The sequence below is a fragment of the Lipotes vexillifer genome, unplaced genomic scaffold, assembly GCF_000442215.2.
Source record: "Lipotes vexillifer unplaced genomic scaffold, Lipotes_vexillifer_v1.1 scaffold2225, whole genome shotgun sequence".
NCBI classification, from domain to species: domain Eukaryota; kingdom Metazoa; phylum Chordata; class Mammalia; order Artiodactyla; family Lipotidae; genus Lipotes; species Lipotes vexillifer.
In genome coordinates this window covers 946,108-970,775 of record NW_006798684.1, presented here as the reverse complement: position 1 = coordinate 970,775, position 24,668 = coordinate 946,108, and the positions used below count along the sequence as shown (strand labels likewise).

General features: G+C 38.4%; 1 protein-coding gene across 5 annotated transcripts in view; it reads right to left on the bottom strand.

Moving 5' to 3' along the window:
* The window catches only part of UBAP2 (ubiquitin associated protein 2), an 85,743-nt gene that overhangs the window by 21,348 nt on the left and 39,727 nt on the right, over positions 1 to 24,668 (bottom strand). For 3 of the 5 annotated variants that reach the window (XM_007470782.1, XM_007470783.1, XM_007470781.1), the window contains 9 exons: positions 24,037 to 24,091; positions 22,477 to 22,580; positions 18,026 to 18,091; positions 12,887 to 12,939; positions 9,783 to 9,850; positions 7,581 to 7,770; positions 3,891 to 4,104; positions 635 to 912; positions 7 to 34 (listed from right to left, as the gene is read on the bottom strand). In XM_007470782.1, the coding sequence (XP_007470844.1) occupies positions 7 to 34; positions 635 to 912; positions 3,891 to 4,104; positions 7,581 to 7,770; positions 9,783 to 9,850; positions 12,887 to 12,939; positions 18,026 to 18,091; positions 22,477 to 22,580; positions 24,037 to 24,091 (1,056 nt within the window). The remainder of the gene's footprint in view (positions 1 to 6; positions 35 to 634; positions 913 to 3,890; positions 4,105 to 7,580; positions 7,771 to 9,782; positions 9,851 to 12,886; positions 12,940 to 18,025; positions 18,092 to 22,476; positions 22,581 to 24,036; positions 24,092 to 24,668) is intronic. The other 2 variants (XM_007470784.1, XM_007470785.1) reach the window with 2 other exon arrangements.

The window sequence follows — 24,668 nt, the reverse complement described above, 5'->3', positions numbered from 1 at the left end:
CTGAACCAGGCATTTCCACTGCAGAAGCTGGGATCTGAAAAAGCAAAACCATGATGTCAGCAACAGAGGTCAGAGATTCCAAGTCCCAAGGCCTACAAAGCTAACAAGCACTGGGTTCCCAGGGCATTGTGGGCAGGCCTCAGGAACAAGGAGTGAAAGGCTGAAAGGAAGGAAAAAGGAAGATGATTTTTTTTTTAAAGAGAGAGAAAGGAACAGAGCAAAGAAAAATTAAAAAGTTAACAGGACAATGGTCAGTACCACCAACTGCTTCTTTGAGCAAAGAGAGGGGGGAGGATTGTGGTGAAGGATGAGTGAAGAAGAGGGGCCTCTAATGAAAGCATTACCTGGTCAACGAACCACTCATCCTCTGTCTACAGAACACAGCTAAATACGTAAGAACAGCAGGCCCTCTGAGTTAAATACACAAGACCATCAGATTTCCTGAGCCAGACCTGTAATTTGAATGGACAGTCCCTGTCTCTTAGCACAAACCCATTCCCTCTATATTAGCCCAGTTACTCAGAAATGACTGAGTCCTCATAAAGCAGTAAACTATGTACTTGAAAATACCACAGGAACTAAGTGTTAAAATACGTTCATCTTTGGGACTGTGACTTCACGATGGAAGACCCACCTTAGAAGCTGGAGGTATTCGCCGCTTAGGGAGTTTGATGTGTTTAGGCTGTGGCTGGTGAGCAGACACGGCGATGTGTTCGACAGTCATGCTGGGAAGCTGCAGAAGTTTGTTCACAGTGGAGGTACTGCTGTCTCTGGGTGCTGACTCTCGGAGTTTCACCTGGGAAGGAAAGGACTCCAACCCAGGAGGAGGAACAGTGACTGCCTGAGTCTGCTGCTGCTGTCGTTGGCTCAGTTGGCTAAGAACAGGGGATGGCTCAGGCTGAGATTTGAAGTCTAAGAAGGCGGGGGGGGTGGGGGGCAACAATCAATCATTTAGGCACATGAGCTCACAGCTCCCTCTTCCACCAGCACTGATGCTGAAGGGTTGCTGTCATCACTAGTTTCTCCCAACCGTCTTCTAGCTGAATCCCTAACGTGGTGTGTGCGTGTGTCTATAATGTTTAACAACTGGTATATGACAGATTGAAAAGAACACCTGAATGGGTTTGTAGCTAATGTCTTATGCAGAGAGGAGATTCAGTTTATGCTAAAGCATATCGGGTGGGGAATAGGTGTTTTATATTAACTTCTGAAAACTATTTTATTGATTTTTTTTCAGTAAGTAACATATGTGATATTACAAAATCTAAAAGGTACAAAAATACACATGAACGTGATGTGAATACAAATCACCCTTCCACCCCATCCCCAAATTTGATCCACAGAATCAGACACAGTACCCAGTTTCTTGAATACCTTCAGATATACTGTTTCAGTATATATACATAGAGACACACACACACACACACACACACACACATCTTGCTTCCTTGCAAACCATTTAGTTTTCAGAGACTTCCACATTAACATATAAAGAGCTACTTCATTTTTATGATTACAAAGTAATCCATCATACATAGGTATTGATTTTTAAAACCAGTACTATCTTAATAAACTTTTAGGTTTTCCAATCTCTTGCTATGAAGAACAATGCTGCAATAAATATATTTTTATGTAAGACATTTTGGTCAAGTGCAAGTATATCTGTAGGATCAATTGCTAAAATACAGTTGCTGGTTCGAAGAGTGACTGTATTTTAAATTTTGACAAACACTTCAAAATTCCTATCCATAGACAGAACACAAACTTTTTAACATACTGTAATACCACACTTTTATCCTTCCTAGTTTGATTGGTGGGAAAATGGCAGAAAAGACACAAATTAAAATGATATAAGTTTCAGGGCTTCCCTGGTGACTCAGTGGTTAAGAATCCGCCTGGCAATGCAGGGGACATGGGTTCGAGCCCTGGTCCGGGAAGAACCCACATGTCATGGAGCAACTAAGCCCGTACGCCACAACTACTGAGCCGGCGTGCCTAGAGCCTGTGCTCCGCAACAAGAGAAGCCACTGCAATGAGAAGCCAGCGCACCACAACAAAGAGCAGCCCCCACTCGCCGCAACTAGAGAAAGCCCACGCACAGCAACGAAGGCCCAACGCAGCCAAAAGTAAATAAATTTTAAAAAATGATATGTTTGGCTAAAAATCATTGCATACACTTTTTCTTTGCCTATGAACTGTCCATACCCTCTCTTGACCATTTTTTTACTTCGTTGTTGGTCTCCTTGATTTTTAGTTAGTTTTTATATTAAGGAAGTTAGCCCTTTGCCTATGATACAATTTTTTTTTCATAGGTTGTCTCCCTTTTTATTTGGTTATGGTGTTTCCTATCATATCTAGAAAGGTCTACCTCACACAGAGTATATCAAAATCTTCCCATGTTTTTCTCTATTATTGTTCTAGATTCATTATTTATGCTTGGGTATTTCACTCATTTGGCACTTTGCTGAAGAGTGGGAGTTAGGGATCCAACTTCATTTTCCAGCCAGTTACCAAACAGAAATAAACCATCTTTCCACCACTGAGTTGAAATGCTACCTCTGTCATATAGGATAGAGGTTGGCAATCCTTTTCTGCAAAGGACAAGACAGTAAATATTTTAGGCTCTGAAGGCCATCTGTTAGCAAATTCTCAACTCTGCCTTTGTAGATTGAAAGTAGTTATAGGAAAACCAGAAATGAATGGCTGTGGCTGTGTTCCTATAAAAGTGTACTTACACAAACAGGTGGCAAATCCAGTTGAAGGTTTGCCATCCCATGACTTAGTATATTTCCATCATAGATGAATCTATTTTTGGCTTGATATTAGAGGCATGTACAAACAAGACAGGCTTTTAAAGAATATGCGAATAGCACGCTCAAATCTAAAACCTCACACCACTCATCTGTTAAGTGTGCAGAAAAAAGTTAACATACATAGGAAGTCTATAGCTGCCATCAGAAATGCCAGCTTGCAGATGGGCTCTCAGCTTCTGTCTGGGAACAGGGAATTTTGGTATGTTCTAGACAAAGGATGCCTACACTCTAACTGATAAAAGGGATTCTCTGCTCCTCAATTATTTGTACAATGTGGTTTATGTTGAATACTTGCTTTCCTTCTGGGATTCTACAATTTTGGTTTGTACTAGGTGGAGGGTGCCCATGTGACCAAGTCCCCCAGTAAAAACCTTGGGCACTGAATCTTTAGTGAATTCCTTGGTAGACACGACTTCAAACCTAGTCTCAGGTACTTCCATAACAGTAAACCATTTCATTCAGCAGAGAAATGTGCTTCAATGTCTCTCAATACACTCTAAACATAAACCAGACAGCTGACCCTATGGTTAAAGTAACCCCCCACTATTGTGGCATGTGTGTGTTGGTGGGAAATGGTGGTTTAATGTCAAAAAGTCTATGGGAGTACAGCTTAGAAAACATCCAACTTACACATGATGCCTTTAAATTATAAACCACAGACATTAAGGCTGGACCAAATCATGGTGGATACACGCATGTGTTAGAATCAGAAAGCAACCAGAGGATGTGATTTAAAGTGTTGTCCACATTCCACCTTCTTATTCTAATAAAGCTCAAAAAATCTGTCTAGGCATTTATTCAAAGTGTTGTTTCCTTATATTTGCATGATTATTCCCACGTTTTTGCACATCTCTTTAAGGTATGTACTTACTACTACTATAATATTAACAAATAAATGCAGGTATTTATACAATGCCAAGCTGACTGATTTAACTCAGCAACTCTGCAGAAGTTCTACTAAAAAAGAAATATGTCTGGTCAAATCCACATTAGTGTGCAAAAGTCAACCTGCTCTGCTAATGTTCGGCATGTCCTCACTAGGGGTAAACCACCACACTTACCAAAATACACACTTACCAAAATGACTAAGGACTGAGGACTGGGATGCTGAGGGCTTGAGGTCCCAAGAAGAAGCGGCTGTGGGAGGACCTGTATTATTCTGCTGTGAACTTGGGGTGGTGGTTAACTGGCCCAAACTTGGAGCTTCCAACTGGTCCAAAATCTGGGAGCTGGTGATGTTTGCCATTTTGGAAGGTGCGAGCTCTCCAAATCCTGAACCAAGGACGGATGACTTTAAAGGGAAAGAAAAGCAAAAGTCCTCAGCAATACAGAATTTCTACAACAGGCTCTAAAACACGCCATGTATTTTCACAAGGATTTAAAAAATTATAACCTAAAACATTCTGAATTAGTAAGAATCATCTGAGTAAATACTACATGAAAACATTACAAGATCTGACTACATAAATCCAACAGTCCTTCCTGATTCTAAGAGGTTAGAGGGGGGCTTCCCTCGTGGTACAGTGGTTAAGAATCCACCTGCCAATGCAAGGGACACGGGTTCGATCCCTGGTCCGGGAAGATCCCACATGCCGTGGAGCAACTAAGCCTGTGAGCCACAACTACTGAGCCCACGTGCCACAACTACTGAAGCCTGAACACCTAGAGCCCATGCTCCACAACAAGAAAAGCCCGTGCACCGCAACGAAGAGTAGCCCCCGCTCGCGGCAACTAGAGAAAGCCATGTGCAGCAATGAAGACCCAACGCAGCCAAAAATAAATAAATTTTTAAAAAGAGGTTAGAGGGAAGGGGAATATTTGCCCTAGACTTTAAGAAATTGATTTTTATTTAAAAAGTGATGTCACAAGTTCACAAACACAATACTCCTTTTTTTAAAGTAAAGAGAAATACCCTGAATAAAATGACAAGAGACAAGCCTGAAAAACAAAATACAGTCTTTAACTTTTTAATGTTTTAAATAGGCTTAGTCACAGAGAGATCAGCCATCGGGTCATCCTGCAAGATCAGACGCAGGTCGCAGTACTTACTTAAAAAGTTTGTATTCTAAAATCAGATATGAATTACACAGGTGGTATTTGTGTATTGAGCAGATTCCCTAGACACTGCTGTGTTTATTTCAAGGTGTTTAGATGACTAACTACACCAAATACGCTCCCAATGCGAATGAAAGCCTATGACTAGACAACATACAGTGGCAGATCAACTGCATTTTTACTTATCACGATCATTCAGTTTCTGGAAAGGTTAAGTCCTTTGTCAAAAATAACTTTGCAGGGACTTCCCTGGCATTCCAGTGGTTAAGATTCCATGCTTCCACTACAGGGGGGCACAGGTTCAATCCCTGGTTGGGGAACTAAGATCCCACATGCCGTGTAGTGTGGTCAATAAATAAATAAATAAATAAGTAAACAAGCAAACATTAAAAAAATTTAAAAAAAAAACCTTTCCATAACCATCTTAAAGGTTAAAAATAGAAATGATTTGCATTTCATCAAGAGGTCAGATCTAGAGAGCAGAATTATTTCTGCTATCAATTTCCAAAGGCATGGACTATCTATCCCAGTTGTTCTAAAGATATCCAAATTCTCCAAAACTAGGCTGTCGGCAATTATTGCACTTCAAACACAGAATCTGCTTCTATTAGAACAGTTGTGCTAACATTACTTATTGCTACTCCTGATTCTGTGCTCATGCTGCCCGCTACACTACTCTTATGTTGCTATAAATCCGCCAAAACCCAGCTCAAGCCTACTTGCTCAATAAAGGCTTCTTGGATGATGCTTCTATTCTCTCTTTTCTTACCTAATCTCTATCCTGTTTCAGAATTTAATCTTAACGCACTTTCTGTGTTTCACAACACGATGACATCACTGCATCAATGACTAGCACCTTGCTTTAGGTAACACTTAGCACAGGACTTTAATTCCACCTACGCATTTCAATCAATGGGGGCAGTTTACAAATGTGTCTATTGGTACACTTGTGCACATGCACTCACATATACATAAGCACACACAAGGGCCCAACTCCCAAGCCCAAAGATTCTGACTGGTCTTGTGTAGAATCTGGTATAATTTTATTATTATTATCGTTATTAATCTTGCTATTAACTAAGGTTTTCCAATGATTATAAAAGTATAGTAGGGTTGGAACTTCCCTGGTAGTCCAGTGGTATAAGAATCCGCCTTCCAATGCAGGGGACACTTAATTCCTGGTTGGGGAACTAAGATCCCACATGCCGTGGCAACTAAGCCTGCGCGCTCTGGAGCCCACACGCCACAACTAGAGAAAAGCCCGTGCGCTGCAATGAAAGATGCCACATGCCGCAATGAATATCCCGCGAGCCGCAGCTAAGACCCAATGTTGGCAAATAAATAAATTTTTTTTTTTTTTTAAAGTACAGTAGGGTTGAGAACCACTGCTCTAATATGCTAAACAAACAATTCTTACTCCAGTTTCTCAAGATGTTGTCCACAACAAAAAGCAACATACCTGGGGGATGCTGTAAAAAACAGAAACAAAAACAAAAACTCAACTCACGACTTATCTACGCTCTCAGTGGCCTGACTATGATTCCAGCAAGTCAGCAAGGACATCACATCAGTATATCAGTGGCAGATGGAGGAAAGAAATTGGATGGTTCAATCAAACTCAGGGGTATTACTGGGCCCTCTCAAAACAGAGACAGCACCCTGCCTTGGGCCTGTCCAACTTCAAGCACTGATACCCTCTCAAACACTACCAACAATGGCACTAAAAATGTCAAGTTCCCAAGCCAGTTATACTTGACATGACATGGCTATGTAGAGTAGAAGATAGCAATGAAAAGTTTACATATTCAATTCTCCATTTTTTTAGGGAACAGCAAAGGATTTTGAGTCAAGTGGGAGAGGGTGATTATCATATATCGTATTCATAAGAAATTCCATTTCAAATGTAGATTTCAGGTAAGACACAGCAAAGAATGAACCAAAGTAATTGTCACTAGGGAAAGCTGTGGATCTGTGTTTATAGTCCTTCCAACCTCCCCTCTGCCAACTCAGAACTGCCCACACTTAGCTAGGGACTCGAGTTCACCATTCTGCAGCTACATTCTTTCACGTTCTATGCTCTTTTATTCCCATCACCTATCTTCATATGCTTCACTAAAGGTTCCTGAACTTCCTTCTGATGGGAGTTTAATTCTTATGGGAGCCAGAGTCATATATGCAGCAACAGATGATACTGTTCCATTGAAAACGCATTTAAATTTTTAAGGGCCTCTACCACATAATTTTTTGGAATAACAAATAAAAATGAAAAAAATACAAGAACCTAGGCAGACCTAGAAAAAACTGTTCTTGCATATTAGCAAGCCAATACTCACAAACATTAGCATTTAAGTAAACTTGAAAACAAATGAAAATTTAACATCTTAAGTATAGAGACAGACTTTGAAACAAAATCCAAGAAAAAAAATCATTAGTAAGAAGGATGCCTAACTAAATGATTATAACTAAACTAATTCATAATTCAACGAATCATAAAGAAGTATTTTTATCTTCATCCAGAAAACTCAGTAGTTGAATTCCACATGGCATCATCAGATATGTGCTTGGAAATTATCACATCATTGTTTTCTGGACTGAGATCTAGTGTAGAAACTTTTATATGTAAAAAATAATCATAAGGCATGTGTCATTCTAGAATACATTTGTTCATGGGTACATTCCTTAAAATCCCATACTGAAATAAAAGTGAGTTACCAGACTCTGAGGTGGATAGGGATTGACAGCAGTGGAGCTGCCAGTCTCTTGTGCCATCTGACTGTTGTGCTGAGAATTTGTGAAGATAAGGGCTTGGCCAAAGCCCTGCTGTTGGGAAGTTTCAAAGGAGTTGACTTCTGAGGCTTGACTGTGAGGAACAGGCTTCTGGAGCAAGGCTACCAGATCAACACTAAGCAGACAAAAAGCAAATGAAGAATGAGTCATAGGCAAATCTCACCAAAAAAATGAATTTGAGAAGTGAGTCAATATTAAGTAATAAGTTCATGCTAAAAATAATCCCAGTGACGAAAACCTTTGGAAACTGGAGTTTAAGGGAGCCAAAAGCAGGGAATCAATCATCCGCCACACACTCCTCCTCCCCAAAAAGGCATACCAAGCCACAGAGACTGAAACAGGGCTTTGCAGAGAAGAGAAACGAAAAGGTGCATTAAGATGTTTCCACAGAAATGGCACAATGACAACTGATTTGAAAACCTGGAGCAACTGAGTACACTTAAACAGTTCTCTCAAGTTTGGCTTGTTTCCTTTAGAATATTTGGCTCCCTTTATCACTTGAAACCAGTCTCTCTTAAACTTTCTTAAAGGAGAGTGAATCCATATTTTTGAGGAATGAGGACCAAAGCCGTACTAGACCACTGAAGCAGTCTGACATTTATCATAAATATTCCTATAAGTTCTGCATTCTATCCAATAATATATTTACATTTATATAAATCTCATATAATTTCTCTCTTAAATATTTAGGAAAAAATGCACAATGTATTAACAAATACTCTGTTAACTAGAATTCTTATAATGTCTCCAGAAAGACAGAGATTCAAATTTGAGAATCATGGCCTTAAAACCTGAAAGCATGAGGAAGAAGTGATCTTCCAGGTAATATACTACTTGACATGGGAATGAGCCACTAATTTCTCCACAGGATGACCTAACATGATAATTTGCTCCATTAAATCTTTTTAAAGGCCAGTTCCCAGGCAGTTCTCCTAACGGAAACTCTCACCATGCCAGTGAGGCAGATTCTGGAAGGTCAAATAATTCAAAACTCACTTGTGATATACAGCAAAGTTCCTAGGCCGAAGTTTCTCTCCTTATCCACTACCAACTCTCATGTTCCCATAACCAGATTGAAGTTATGGGATCTAGTATTTTGGACCCCAAGTTAATGTTCTAACTTACGACAGCCTAATTCTAGGGACAAAAATCCATGATGGATATATTACATATGACCCATCTTAAAAGTTCCATTACTAAAAAAACCAGAACCAAGTTCGATTCCAAAAGATTGATAAGACATATGCATGAAAAACAGTCCAGCACTGTCTTCTGAAAAATAACCATTGAAAAGGTCCATTTCTTATTTTTTAAATGAAAATGATCCTATCAAATTCATTGAGTACTAAATACAATACAGAAGTTATATCCATTTAAGGAGAAATTCTGAGCAATTCACAAAATATATTGCAAGACATAACCTTTGATCGTTTTTATTTCCCTATAACGAAGTCTTATAACCATCACATTTAGCGAGAGTCTGAGCATGTTGGGTTCAAAACTGTCTTCAATGCTCAGATGTCATATATATCAAGGCTCTCATCCTTCTAGATCACTGCATTTTGAAACCATAATCAAAGGTTTTTAGGATGCAAATAAATGCTTTTCAATAATTCAATTCTGCACACATTCTAACAATGTTTCTATTACCCCAAAAGCTCCTTCCTTTTCTGTAATCTATGAAATCAGTAGATTAAAACTAGTAGAACCCATATAAAATGAGAAGTTTGTACTACCCTGAGAAGATCTAAATAAATGGTATTATATGAAGAAACCAAAGGATAGTTCTGTTAAGTTTATTTGTCAAAAACAGTATGCTTACAAAAGTAAAAAAAGAACCATTAAATAGATTTAACATTATCTCTGTCACAAATTCTAACACAAACATAATTGCTATTTTAATTCATCAGTGATCACAACAAATCAGGAAATGATGGAGGCTCTGTCAGCTCACCAAGTAAGTTAGGGATAAAATAAAAGTCTCACACAAAAAAGAGAAAAAACAGAAAGAGAGTCAAGAAAAGGGTAAAAAATAGAAAGAGATCTGAGGAAGAAAACAACTCTCCTGAGGCAAGAAATTTCAATTATGCTTTGACTAAAAAACAAAAGGTGGGGGAAAGCGTTTACCTTTGCCCAGGTGTGACAAGAGGCTCTGCTGGAGCAGATGAGGAAGTGAAGACCTTTGTTTCAGAAAGCTGTTATGAAAGGATTAAAAATATTTTAATCTTATTTTAATCTTTACTTTAATCAAAATGTATCAAATTCCTGACAATTTTTAGTCACTGGTACTCTTATTCTAGTTCACCCAAAAGGTGGTCAAAGGAAAAGAAATATACAAGTGATTATGGCACATAATTTTCTTATGGTGAAGATAAATTTAGATTGATAATCCCACAAAAGAATTCCACATCAGCGCAACAAGAAAGTGAAGAAGTAAAGCCAGACCCTTGTGCCGTACATAGTTCAAGTCCCAGTTTTCACTATTCTACTTCACATTATATAAAATGAGAACACCAATAAAAACCACCACTAATGTTACTATAAACACCAAAAAGCAGTAGGAAAGTTTGAAAAGGCAAAATAATTGACGTTCTCTTTCCCCAAACACAGATGGTTTTAGTATTTTGTTTATTAGTAATAGTTTACTAGTCATAGATTTCCTTACTGTTTTTATCAAAATAATTTTATTGAGGTATAACACATACAATAAACTGCGAATATTCAAACTGAGTAACTGAATGAGTTGTGTCATATGTATACTCTGTGAGACCATCACCAAATCAAGACAATGAACGTTATCTATTACCCTAAAAGTCTGCTCCTGTCCCTGTGTAATCAATTCCTCGAGCACTCACTTTCGTCCCCAGGCAACCACCGGTTATGTTTTCTGTCACTACAGGTTAGGCTGTATTTTCCAGAATTTTAAGTGGAATTTTTTTAAACATACAGTCTTTTTTGTCTTGACTTTTTTGATTCAACATAATTGCTTTGAGATTCACACATATTGTTTTAAGGTACTTTTAAGGCACACAGGATAAAATTTCTTGAAACCTCAATTGACATTGTTGAAAGGCAGACTCTTTTTATGCTTTCAAAGTGGGGCATGAGCTTTTAAAGGCTGATTTTGTTGATCTAATGACACAATGTGAAAAATGAATGAAAATGCTATTTGAAGACTGCTGTAATTCTTAACAATGGTAAATGTCTCAGAACTCTGAAACCCAGCATAAAATCAGACTTCCTAAAACACTGATATTAAGGCAGGGGCAGAGCAGACAGTAGATGTTCATTCTCCATAAAAACAAAAGTGCTGAATTGATTATACTGTTTCAACAAGAAAGGCTTATGCTATGCTGCACCCTAATCCAAGGTAGTATCTTAAGAATTCTAAGGAATCCATTTTTGCCTTAAGAATCTTACAAATTAAATTAAGACAAAGAGAGAAGCAATTAAGGAGTAATTCTATTAAAAGTAACAATAGAGTAGATCTAAAGCCTTCAAAATATTAAGTTCAAGGAAAATGAGAACTACATTTATCACTGAAATCCTATCTAACCTGGTAGAGTACAGAAAATTGCAGTTTTCTTCTCTTAAGCTCTAGAAGGAATTTAAAATTTGCATTTTAGATTACTCACCTTTCAATCACCATTACTTTGTATATGTCAGAAAACTTTGAAGTAATTTTGATATTTCCTAAGATGCCCAAATTCCCTACTGTAATTCTTTTCAGTAATTATACTGTGATTCAATATGGTCTATACAGCAGAATATTACTGCCTGTATGTGTGTACATTTGAACTGCTTGTTAGCAGATTTACATCATAAGACCTCATCTGAAGCACAGAAAAATCCCATCAGTTAGGCATGACAGTTATTATGATATTCATTTTGGGGATGAAAAATAGGAGGCTCAGAAAGGAAAGATGCCTCATCTGAGGTCAACAGGTCAACCCAGCTAGAATCTGAATACGGGTCATCTGCCCTCTGACAGCCTGTTGACTTTCTAACCTGCCTACTGACCCAGACAACAGGCAAGGAGATATAAAGCTTTTAGCTCTGGAAGCCTTTTTTTCTCCCAACAAACTCTTAGCAAAAATTCTAGTAACACAAAACATTTAAAAGTAGGACAACTCTGTTTGAAATAAGGTATGGTGTCCACAGGCTGCTCACTCTCACTTCCTATCATCACTGGTACCATCCCTCCACTGATTCTAATAGCCACCCATCTAGTTCAGTCTCCTCAGATTACAGGTAACAGAGAGCCCACTGACATCATACCCCAAGGACTTATGGTTAGTATGTAGCAGAAGAAAATAAAAAACCCTAAATTTCCAAAATTCCAATCAAATGAGCATATCTTTCTTTTTCATGCCCTACCCAGCTCATTCCCTAACAAGTCAGATAAAATAGTGCTAAAAAGAAAGAAAGCACAAGTGCACTTTTGTTTCTTTTTAAAAAATGTTTGAGTACAAAATGGAGAGGGGGGAATAATCTCAAAAAGAAAAATAAAATCTCAAAGTCTGGGTCACTTTATGCAATTTTGAAGGTCAATACTTGTAAACCCTTTATTCTCTCCCTTCCAATGTCAGCTGTAACTCTCTAACATGTACATACTTTTGTTCTGGGCCTTAAGAGTGAAACAGAAAAATAGTTAAGATATCTTATGCTGAACACAGAACCAAGAGATCAACACTACCCAGAAGCTAGTACAGTATATTCAAAAATGTCTGTGGAATAAATGAATACAAAAAGAGCCAGTCTAGTTGAAAAGGGAATTGGTTGGGCCTAGAACCAGAATGATTTATTCAGGTTAATTTCAACTATAAACCCCAAACATAGACTGTCTCCTTTAATAAAAATGTTATAAAGAGTAAGTATCGTTCACAGGCCAGGATAATAGCATCAGCTAGTTATCAGGACAAATAAAACAAAGATAGAGAAAAAAATGATGTCACTCCTATTTAACACCTGGTCTTTTTTTTTTGGCCGCACCACGTGGCATGTGGGATCTTAGTTCCCTGACCAGGGATTGAACCTGTGCCCCCTGCATTGGAAGCACAGAGTCTTAACCACTGAACCACCAGGGAAGTCCCAACACCTGGTCATCTTTAAACGGTTGCTTTAAAACCAAGTTTCTCAAAAACCTGAAAACACCAACTTCCTTCTGAGAAGCATCTGCTAAAAAAAAATGGTAATCACAGAAGTCTGTGATTGTAAGTGTAAACACTTACATCTTCAGTCCAGTCTTCCGTTGTCCACTCATCCACAGAATTCTTCCAGGCCCCTGTTGACAATCACAGTTTACATCACAAAGTCAAATAATGTCTGATTCCAAGTGGTTCTCTATTGTGTATGGCACAAGATATATCACATATACCATTAGCAATATAGTTTACAATCCAAGAAATATGAGGCTCTTAATCTATCTCAAGAAAATCAGTCATGTTTTCAAATGCAACTTGGCTAAGTACTATCCACAAAAACTCAAAAGCAATGTCTCAGATTGCTTTTGGATGATATCCAAGCAATTCTGCCTTAAGAAAGAAAGTATGGCACAGCACAAATAAATATGTTTAACAAGGAGTTCCTTATGATATACACTGTTTAAAAGAGAACACAATTCAGTATAAGGCAGCTCTGCTTTGGGCCCTCATTTCAGGTTGATTATCAAATTTAGAGAAGTATGCTTTTCTTTTTTCTTGGCTGTATTGGGTCTTCGTTGCTGTGCGCAGGCTTTGTTGCAGTGAGCAGGGGCTACTCTTCTCATTGCAGTGGCTTCTCTTGTGGAGCATGCGGGCTCCATAGTTGCAGCACATGGGCCCTAGCGCGCCTGGGCTCAGTGGTTGTGGCTCATGGGCTCTAGAGCACAGGCTCAGTAGTTGTGGCGCACGGGGTTAGTTGCTCCGCGGCATGTGGGATCTTCCTGGACCAGGGATCGAACCCGTGTCCCCTGCATTGGCAGGCGGATTCTTAACCACCGTGCCATCAGGAAAGACCCGAGAAGTATGCTTTTTATATTAGTTCCACTGTATGGTTTCCTAATAACAAAGCTAAACATTAATCCTATTCATATAAAGTCTGTGGCTATTAACTCCTGATAAGCAGGTACAGAAGATGTGCTCAAACAGTTCTTACAGAACAATCATTTATATATAAAATAATTAAATGCTTTAAAGAAAAGCATATGAGTTCAGATATGCTGACATTAGTGCTTAGCGAATATAAGTATATTCTCATTATTTCATTTTATTTTTTATTTTTATTTTTTTTTGTGGTACGTGGGCCTCTCACTGCTGTGGCCTCTCCCGTTGCGGAGCACAGGCTCCGGACGCACAGGCTCAGCGGCCATGGCTCCGCGGCATGTGGGATCTTCCTGGACTGGGGCACGAACCCGTGTCCCCTGCATTGGCAGGCGGACTCTCAACCACTGCGCCACCAGGGAAGCCCTCCCATTATTTTAAAGCATACGTGCAAACACACACCCAGATAAAATGCTTTTAAAAGAAGCACACCAAGATACTAACTATAACCACCATCAGGAAGTGGGACTGTGAATGTTTTCAGTTCCTTCACTGGGAAGAAATAAGTTGAGCATCTGACTTACAATGAGGTTAGTGTGTGGGAAAAGGAAGGGCATACCCCTGAAGGAAAAAGGCAGATGAACAGATCTAACTTCCTTGGAATCATGTCAATAACCTAATAACTAAACTGATGGTGTCACCTAAGAAAAGAGTCCTTTTCTATGGAATGCTTTCAATAGGATGTCCCTAATTTAAGATCGATCATGGCAAACAAAAGTAGAATCTATGGATTTATGGAGCATGGCTCCTTGTAAAATAACACCCCAGATATGCTACTCTGTGATTATAAAACGGAGATGTTTCAAACCTGAAAACATTCTCTGGTGTGTGAGAAACCTACACACACCACTTAGAGATTTCACCTACACTGTGGATCACAGGGCATATGCATTGCAGGGAAGAACTCCCTGCTCTTCTGTCCCTCTCAATTGCATGTATCCTTGAAATAACAGTAAAGCTTGATAGATAAAGGTTTCAATATTTTTTAAAATAAATTTATTTATTTACTTTTGGCTGCATTGGGTCTTCATTACTGTGTGTGGGCTTTCTCTAGTTGCGGCGAGCGGGGGGCTACTCTTCATTGCAGTGCATGGGCTTCTCATTGCGGGGGCTTCTCTTGCTGCTGAGCATGGGCTCTAGGCGCATGGGCTTCAGTAGTTGTGGCATGCAGGCTCAGCAGTTGTGGCTCACAGACTCTAGAGTGCAGGTTCAGTAGTTGTGGTGCACAGGCTTAGTTGCTCCACAGCATGTGGGATCTTCCCAGACCAGGGCTCAAACCCGTGTCCCCTGCATTGGCAGGTGGATTCTTAACCACTGTTCCAGCAGGGGAGTCCCAGGTTTCAATATCTGAACTGACAATCTGATCCTTTGTTCTGGCTAATTTATCATATCTTTAAATGGTTTCCATAATTTCTCCAGAAATATCACAAAACAACTATCAATTTATGTGCCCCCAAAACATCTCTTTGAATTAAAATATTTTCATAAACAAAAGCAGAAAAACGTAATAGTTTAAGAGAGGAAACACAAGGTGCAATTAGTCCCAGTCAGAAATCAGTACTGGAACCTGGATCTCCAGACCCCTGCACAGGCCTCTTAGCACACTGTACACAAAGCTAAATGAATCCAATGCAAGCCATCCACCTATACTTCAATATCATCTTCCTTTCTTAAGTACTAACTAGTGCCTTTCTTAAGTACTTATACACAATCTCCAACCTTTTACTATATTTCCTTCCAGACTTTTGTCTAAGTATATACATAGTTTTAAAAGTTTACAATTTACAAGTTTAAAAGTTTACAATTTAAATTGTAAACAATTTACAATTGTAAACTTGTAAAGTTTACAAGTTTACAATTACAAAAGTTTCAATTTAAAAGTTGACTAATTTCAAAGATGGCTGGTACATAGTGGTCTTGGTGCCACCTCCATCCAACTTACCCTGTGTTCATGCTGTCAAATTCATCATAGGAGACAGTACTCTAAAGACTACAAATTCTATAAAAAGCTGAGGCTCATTCTAAGCAGATTTAGGAACACTCTAGTCAAGAAATAGAAAAAGCCTCAAAAATCATAAAACTTTCACCTTCAAAGCAACTAAGATTATAACAGGAAACAATTTATGATGAATTTTCCTTAGCAACCTTTCGTCATCAATCATCAATCAACTAATCCTGGGTTAAAAGCCTACATGTAAAGAAAGCATGATGCTAGGTATCAAAGTCATATCTCACAGAAAAGACAAGTAAAAATTTAGGGAGTGATCAGGGTAGTATATTACTGAATGATATAAAAATTACATGAATCTGGGCCTCCCTGGTGGCGCAGTGGTTGGGAGTCCGCCTGCCGATGCAGGGGATACGGGTTCGTGCCCCGGTCCGGGAGGATCCCACATGCCGCGGAGCGGCTGGGCCCGTGAGCCATGGCCGCTGAGCTTGCGCGTCCGGCAACGGGAAAGGCCACGACAGTGAGAGGCCCACATATCGCAAAAAAAAAAAAAAAAAAAAAAATTACATGAATCTGATTTAATACACAGGAAATTTAAAGGATGAAAAAGTTATGGAAAGCTAGAATGCTAAGAGAAACTTTATGGGGAAGATGAATCACAGCAAAAAACCTTGAAGGCTGGAAAATATCTGAACAGATATTTAAGAAGGGATATTCGGGACTTCCCTGGTGGTTCAGTGGTTAGACTCTGCGCTCCCAATGCAGGAGGCCCAGGTTCGATTCCTGGTCAGAGAACTAGATCCCTCATGCCTCAGCTAAGAGTCCGAATGCCGCAACTAAGACCTGGTGCAGCCAAATAAATAAACGAATGAATAATTTTTTTTTTTTTTTTGCAGTATGCGGGCCTCTCACTGTTGTGGCCTCTCCCGTTGCGGAGCACAGGCTCTGGACGCACAGGCTCAGTGGCCATGGCTCAAGAGCCCAGCCGCTCCGCGGCATGTGGGATCTTCCCGGACCGGGGCATTAACCCGTGTCCCCCGCATCGGCAGGCAGACTCCCAACCACTGCGCCACCAGGGAAGCCCTAAATATACATATATTTTTTTTATAAAGAAGGGATATTCCAGGGGAGAGAAACAATGATGAGGCATTACAAAAAATTATAAAATATTAAAATTAACCTAAAGTTCAGAACATCCTTTTTTTCCCCCCAAAAATGTATAAGTTGTGGCAAAATACTTATAAAATTTACTACGGTAATCATTTTTAAGTGTACAATTCAGTGATACTAATTTAAAACACACATTCTTATACATGATATGTAAAGAGACTGGCCTACCACTTAAAGAAGAGTATTATGAAAATAATTAAAATGCAAACTTAGACATGTAGAAGAGGGTGAGAAGCTGAGTACATTTACTTATTTTATTTCTATTTATTTCTGGCTGCATTGGGTCTTCATTACTGCGTGCAGGCTTTCTCTAGTTGCAGAAAGCCAGGGCTACTCTTCGTTGCGGTGTGCAGGCTTCTCATTGTGGTGGCTTCTCTTGTTGCAGCTCTAGGGCTCTAGGGCTCTAGGGAGCATGGGCTCAGTAGTTGTGGCGCACGGGCTCAGTTGCCCTGCAACATGTGGGATCTTCCCGGACCAGGGCTCAACCTGTGTCCCCTGCACCGACAGGTGGATTCTTAACCACTGCGCCAACAGGGAAGCCCCGAGTACATTTAAAAGCAGGCAGAAGACAACGTATGAAATTGTAAGCAGAAGTCCAACATGGTATGGTGTTATGTCAAGCAACAGAGGGGAAGCCCCGTGTCAGCAGCCAGGGTCAAGCTGTTGCAGTGACCCACCCTAGATACACGGACTCTAAAAAACTACATGACATTAGATACAGAAGAATACAGAGTCAGGTCCTAAAATCTTATTTTGGAATATTAAAATTTTACAGGAAGACCTTGCTCCCCATTGTAGACCTACAGACCTTCACATCAAACATACAAGAAAAATTCAATGACATTAATTTATTTCTAGCTTAAAACAATAAATTTGAATGTATGCTTTATGTTCAGTTTAACTTGATGTTAGCCCTCTATCAAAAGGACATATAAGGCAGCCTTATAGAAAAAAGGACAGCAGTGATGCAAAAATCTGTGTCACCTTGAAGGCCAATGTGAAAAACACTTCCATTATCAAAAGCTGATAAATTATTTTATCAAGTAGTTGTAAAAATATAGTTTACAAACATTCATCTGATGAATTTTTATTAGCTAGCCTTGATAAAAATGGAAGATATTTTAAGCATTTTATCAGATTCTTAACTAAGAAATTAAAAAAAAAATTCATACCTTTGAGTCCAAAAGAATTTTTGTTTGGCAGATTCTGAGCTACATTTTGAGCATTTGATGCCAGTTCTGTGGATCAATGTAAAATGGAAGGCTTTAACATATCACAACAATTAAGGTATTCATCAGAAGAGAAATTGGTCAGTAAATTAAACGAAGGAGGGAAAGCATCAAACTAAGTATATGCTTTGTGTCCAAGGAAAAAGAAACTTACTACAATCCATGCTATGACAGACTGCTATGGTCCAACTATGAACCTTAACAGCCAGACAGATCTTGAACATTCAATTTACATCAATTATGCTTGTTCTCATTCCCATGTTCACCAAGTTCCCTTCCCACTTGTCAAAGAAAACATTCCAATCTGTTTAAAAGGTATGTTTTTACTAAATTTATAAATTAGCATTTTGACTATCCTTCAGTCTTTCTATTTTGGGTAATGTTTGATTCTGACTCTAGGGAATGGATTTGATTATTATCCTGTCAAGTCAGGTTTCTGAGCCTATGAGGCTGTGGGCTAGATTCAGAACTCTGTGTTATCAACAAGACAATACCATTCTGTGAGGCCTCTAGAGAAATAGCCAGCACTCCATCAGATGACATCTTTTAACTGTATTTTGCATCGAACACATTCTGCTACTCTAAATGAAAATAAGAGGAATGAGAGGGAAGAGATAAAGACAAAAGGAGAAGGAAGAAGAGATGGAGGAATATGAAAAAAGAAAAATAGCGGTCAATGGACTAATTCAACATTCTGTTTCAAACATCTGATTTAAAAATCAGTGGTGGTTATAAATAAAGCCACTATAAACATCACATGCAGGCCTTTGTGTGGGTGTTTTCATTCCTCTTCAGTAAAAGCCTAGGGTTGGGATTGTAAGACTGTATAGTATATGTATGCTTTCACACCAGGAACGTAGGAGTTCGAGTTACTCCGTCACCTTCACTAACACTTGGAACTGTCAGTTTTCTTTTAAAGCTATTTTAATGGATGAAAGGTGGTAGCCTACTGTGGTTTTAATTTGTATTTCCCCAATGACCAATGATGATTAGCACATTTTTGTGTGCTTATTGCCATCCATATATCTTCCTTTGTGAAGCATCTGTTCAAATCATTTGCTCATTTTTCATTAACTTTTTATTTTGAAATAATTATACATTCACAAGAAGTTATCCTTCACCCAGTCTCCCCCTATGATTACATCTCACATAATTCCAGTAAAATATAATAGCAAAAAAACTGACACAGATACAGAATGTGTATACCATTCTATGTCAAGTTTGTATTGTGGTAAAATAATGTTTATGTGGTAAATAAAATTTACCATGCTAACCTTTTTTTTTTTTTGCGATACGCGGGCCTCTCACTGTTGTGGCCTCTCCTATTGCGGAGCAAAGGCTCCGGACGCACAGGCTCAGCGGCCATGGCTCATGGGCCTAGCCACTTTGCGGCATGTGGGATCCTCCCAGACTGGGGCATGAACCCGTGTCCCCTGCATCGGCAGGTGGACTCTCAACCACTGCGCCACCAGGGAAGCCCGATGCTAACCTTTTTAAGTGTACAGTTCACTGGCACTGAGTAATTCACAATGTGATATAACCAGTATCACCATCCATTTCCACAACTTTTCATTTTTTGTTCATTTTTAATTGCTCATTTTACTAGGTTGTTTGTTTTCTTCTCAACGAGTTGTGATAATTCTTTACCCATTCTGTATACAAGTCCCTTTTCAAACAGAGGTTTTAAATAAATATTTCCTCCTAAACTATGCCTTGCTCCTTCATTCTCTTCTGAAGAACCATGTTTTTCTTTTAGACTCATGCTTATTATGCCCTATGTAAGAAATTTTTGCTTAATCCAAGGTGGCTAAGATTTGCCCTGTATTTTCTTTAGAAGTTGTGCTTTCAGGTTTCACACGTAGAGCTATTATCCACTTGTGGTTATTTTTAATATACAGTATAATGTATGCCATTGAATTGCTTTGGAACCTTTGTCCAAAACCAATTGTATCTGTGGGTTTATTTCTAGATTTGCTATTATATAATTGATCTATCTCTGTGCTTTTGCCAATTCCAGTCTTGACTACTGTACCTTTAGGGTAACTTCTTGAAATCAAGGAGTGTGAATCTTTGAACGCTGTTAGTTTTCAAAACTGTTTGGGCTATGTTCAGACCTATACTTTTCCATATAAATTTTAGAATCAAGTTACTGACACACAAAAAATCTGCTAGGATTTTGAATGAACTTGTACTGAAACTGTATATCAATTTGGTGAGAAACAACATGTCAATAATACTGAATCTTCCAACTCATAAACACTGAGTATCTTGCTCCCTTTTTGGGTCATCTTTGATATTTATCATCGTGTTGCATAATTTTCAACATATAAATCTTGCACATACTTTGTCAAATTTATACCTAAGTGCTTCATGTTTTTGTACTACTATAAATGGTATATCCTTCTGTTTATTAATGCTTCTTCAAACACTCAATTTTACATTTTATTGTAAGATTTTATAATTTATATTTTCATTTAGAAGTCTTATCTTGCACATCATTAGACTTCTTCATAAGCATCTGATATTTTTTGAGGCCACTAATTTTTTTTCATTTTCTCTTTGTTGATGGTTTATAGAAATATTACCTGTCAACTATCTACACTGTTTAAAGCTTCCTAATTAATTTCATTAATTTATCTATAGATTCTTTTATATCATTGCCAGAAATGACAGGTTTTTTCCTCCCTTTCCAACCCTTCTTTTCTTTTTCAATCTTTGTTTCAGTGTTTATGACCTCTGGTACAGGGGTGAATAGAAATAATGAGAGTAATCCTCCTGTTTCTCTTCAGTTCGACTAAATTTTTTGCATTTAAAAAAAAAAGAAAAAAGGTAAGAGTAGTGAGAGTAAGCCCCTTGATCTTGTTACAAAAGAAAAATATTCTACACATCACTATTAATTTTGAAGTCTGCTCTGACTTTTGTAGAAATCGGGAATGAATGTTGGGTTTTGTCAAATGCTTTTCCTTATTAAAATGATATGGAGTTTCTCCTTTATTCTGTTAAAGGGGTGAATAATCCTTTTGTTATTGAGATATAACTCACATAACATAAAATCCACACTTTTAAGGCAAAGAACTGATTGGTTTTCAGTATATTCACAAGGTGTACAACAATCACAACTACGTATTCCAGAATATTTTCACTGCTCCAAAAAAATCTGGCACCCATTCCTAGCCACTCCCCATTTCTCCTAAACATTCCCAGCCCCCAACAGCCACCAGTCTACTTCTGTTTCTATGTATCTGACTAATCTGGATAATTTTTCTTACACATTCAGCCACTGAAGGACATTTGGCTTTTATGTGAACCTGTGTCTTCCATTCTCTTGGGTATATATCTAGGAGTCATCTGATTTTTTAAATGTTGAACTTGAATATCAAGTATAAACTTAACATGGCCATGATATATTAGTCTTTTTCTAGTTTACTGAATTGATTTCCAATGTTGTGACTTAAAATTTTTACAGTTGTTTTGAAGAATGAGATTAATCTGTAATTGTAAATGTTAGCAAAAAATTTATTGACAAAGTATCTTCTGATGATTTTTAATAGCTATAATATTAATTATAATCGATTATAAAGATAATTAATATCAATATTCCTTTTCTCATTCCTACAACAAATTATATGTTTCTTCTGTTCCCTTGATAAGTCTCACAATAAACTTATCAACTCTATTGATACTAGTCTTTTCAAATTACCATTTTTATAACTTTCGTTGGTCCTCTCGATAGTATATTTGATTTCTAGTTCGCTGTGCTTTTGTGATGGTGGCAACTGTCTTTTTCAGCTAATTATTGAGCTATACTTTTATATTTTGGGTTATAATTCACCAAGTGTCAAATTATGTTTTTATAAATATAATCACAACAGTTAATATATATTATCAGGAAAAAATTTTCAAAAGAGCTTTATTAAATAAATAAGCCAATTAACAAGTATTTATCTGTGAATTTCAGTAAAGAAATAATCTTAAAACTGCAGGACACAGAAAAATCTGCAAAAGCAACTGTTGCCCTAAACCCATCTATCATCATCTAACTCTTTATCTGGCCAAATTTGTGTTCACCATTATGAATGGTAAATACTGTTTCAAGTCTTGCACTAAGAAATTCTATATATCCCTGACACTGAGATTTGAGTGTGGGTTTGTACTGCCTTACACAGATTTATTACAGCCTCTTCTTCAGAGTGCAAAAGGGATAAACCACATACTTTATCGTCAATGAGATTTATAAGAGAGAAACTTTGGAGGTAAGAATCAGCTAAGAGTAGCCTCAGAGGTAGGACAGCTGCCTGTTTTTCATTCTTCTCCACCAGCACACTTTGATGTCATCTTTGTACGTTAAGAGCTCAAACAATTAAAATACATCTCTGGTGAGAATAGACACTTACCAGTTCCCTCATCTGCACCATTCTGAGCAGCTTCCCAAACTACTGCTTTTGTCCCACACCCATCTATAGATGGAGAATCTGAATAGTCCGCAGGGTTAAATGTCCTTGGGTTTGAAATAAAGAATAAAGGCAAATCACAAAATTAACTGTACATCATCTTCCCCGAAACAAGCCCTGTCCCTTCTAAGAACCACTACAAGAAACTTCACCCTCCTTCTTCTATTTAATTATAGCCAATTTTTCTCGCCATCGGAATGCAGATCTTCTGAAAAGCAGAGGTTGCCTAGAACCTTCCATACACTCTTGTATGATGCTCCTACTTCCCTAAGTTGTTGTCCTCTGCATCCTAAAGCAAGTGTGGAGACCTATAATAGTTGTAGGCAGGGTAATGGCTCTAATGAAAAACCCACCCACCCCCTCCCAACTAAGCCTAGACTTAAATAGGCAATAGGTCTTTTCTTCCGAAGTCAGAATCCAATTTTGGATTTGAACCTTTTACAGTAGAAGTATATGATTCTTTTTGTTTAGATGGATGTAAATAAAAAGAAAACGTTTTGTTCAGTGCCTCTTTTTAAATTAAAATCCTCAATACCCATGATTCAGAGCCAAATTAAATAGCACTGCTAAAATTTTCACAACAGAATTAAAAAAAATTTTTTCAGCATTATTGGGGTGTCACTGACAAAAAGAACCACAAGAGTATTTTTTAAAGTAGACAGCAAAATCCACAAAATCGTTTAAAGCTACTGGGTTGGGCACATACGTTCATGTGTTCCGGCCAGTTTGCTCCCTGTGTTTTCATCCTTCCTTTGCCCACAGGGAGCTCAGGCAGAAAACAGAGATGGCAGAAGTCACCACCTGAAGGCAGTGACCCCCAACAGTGCTGCCCTGGAGATATGGAGAAACAAAGGACTTTTCCTTTCTTGACTGTCATCTACTTATGGCCTCTATAAGAAGCTTAAAAACTTTTTATAAAGATCGGGGGGGCGGGGAGCTAATGTTTTGGATAACAGCAAAAAGTGAGAGAACCAGAAATAATGAATAAATAACTGATTATACCATCTATTTAATAACAATATACTCATCCTTCACAATTCAAGATAAAAGTGATTGCTTTTCATAAAAAACAAAACAAAACAAAAACATTTCATTTACTTACCATTCAAAGATAATTGCTGGATTTACCAACATAACTCTCTTAAGCAATGGTTTTCAACTGGGGTGGCTGTGCACCTCCCTCCCCGGGAACATTTGGCGATGTCTGGAGACATTTTTGATTGTCACAACTTGAGGAGGGGTGCTACTGGCATCTAGTAGGGAGAGGCCAGGGATGTTGCTAAACATCCTACAATGTAAAGGGAACCCCACCACCTCAACAAACTATTATCCAATCCAAAATGTCGATAAAGCCAAGGCTAGAAAACTGCTCTAAGGCCTACTGCAATACAATTTTATTTGTGTTATTTTGCTTTTTCAGTATTGTCTCTTTAAACTTTTTCAGTATTGTCTCTTTAAACTAGAGAAGGCAATAACTTCAAAAATAGGATGGCTAAGACTTACCCCATGCCTTGCGTTGAGAATCTTCCTGCCCCTCTCCCTCTGCCACGTCCAAACCCTTTCAAAAAAAATATAGTGTAAAAATAATACTTATGTCCTACACAACTATAATTCTACCAACTTCATCCCTTACACACCTACCCAAACATTACTGTCATTGTTCCTAACAGCACCAACATTCCCAACCAGTGCACCCAATCTGCTGGTCCCTAATAACACAAATATCTACAGTTATTGATCTCAAAGGATAGAAAATAATTTAATTCTGCTTGTACAACACTTGTCATATTTAGCAGCTTAACACGGGCAGGTTTTATATATATATATATAATTTATTTTTGGCTGCATTGGGTCTACATTGCTGGCCGCAGGCTTTCTCTAGTTGCGGCAAGCAGGGGCTACTCTTCATTGCAGGGCGTGGGCTTCTCATTGCAGTGGCTTCTCTTGTTGCAGAGCATGGGCTCTAGGTGTGGGCTTCAGTAGTTGCAGTACGTGGGCTCAGTAGTTGTGGCTCGTGGGCTCTGGAGCACAGGCTCAGTAGTTGTGGCACACGGGCTTAGCTGCTCTGTGAAATGTGGGATCTTCCCGGACCAGGGATTGAACCCACGTCCCCTGCACTGGCAGGCAGATTCTTA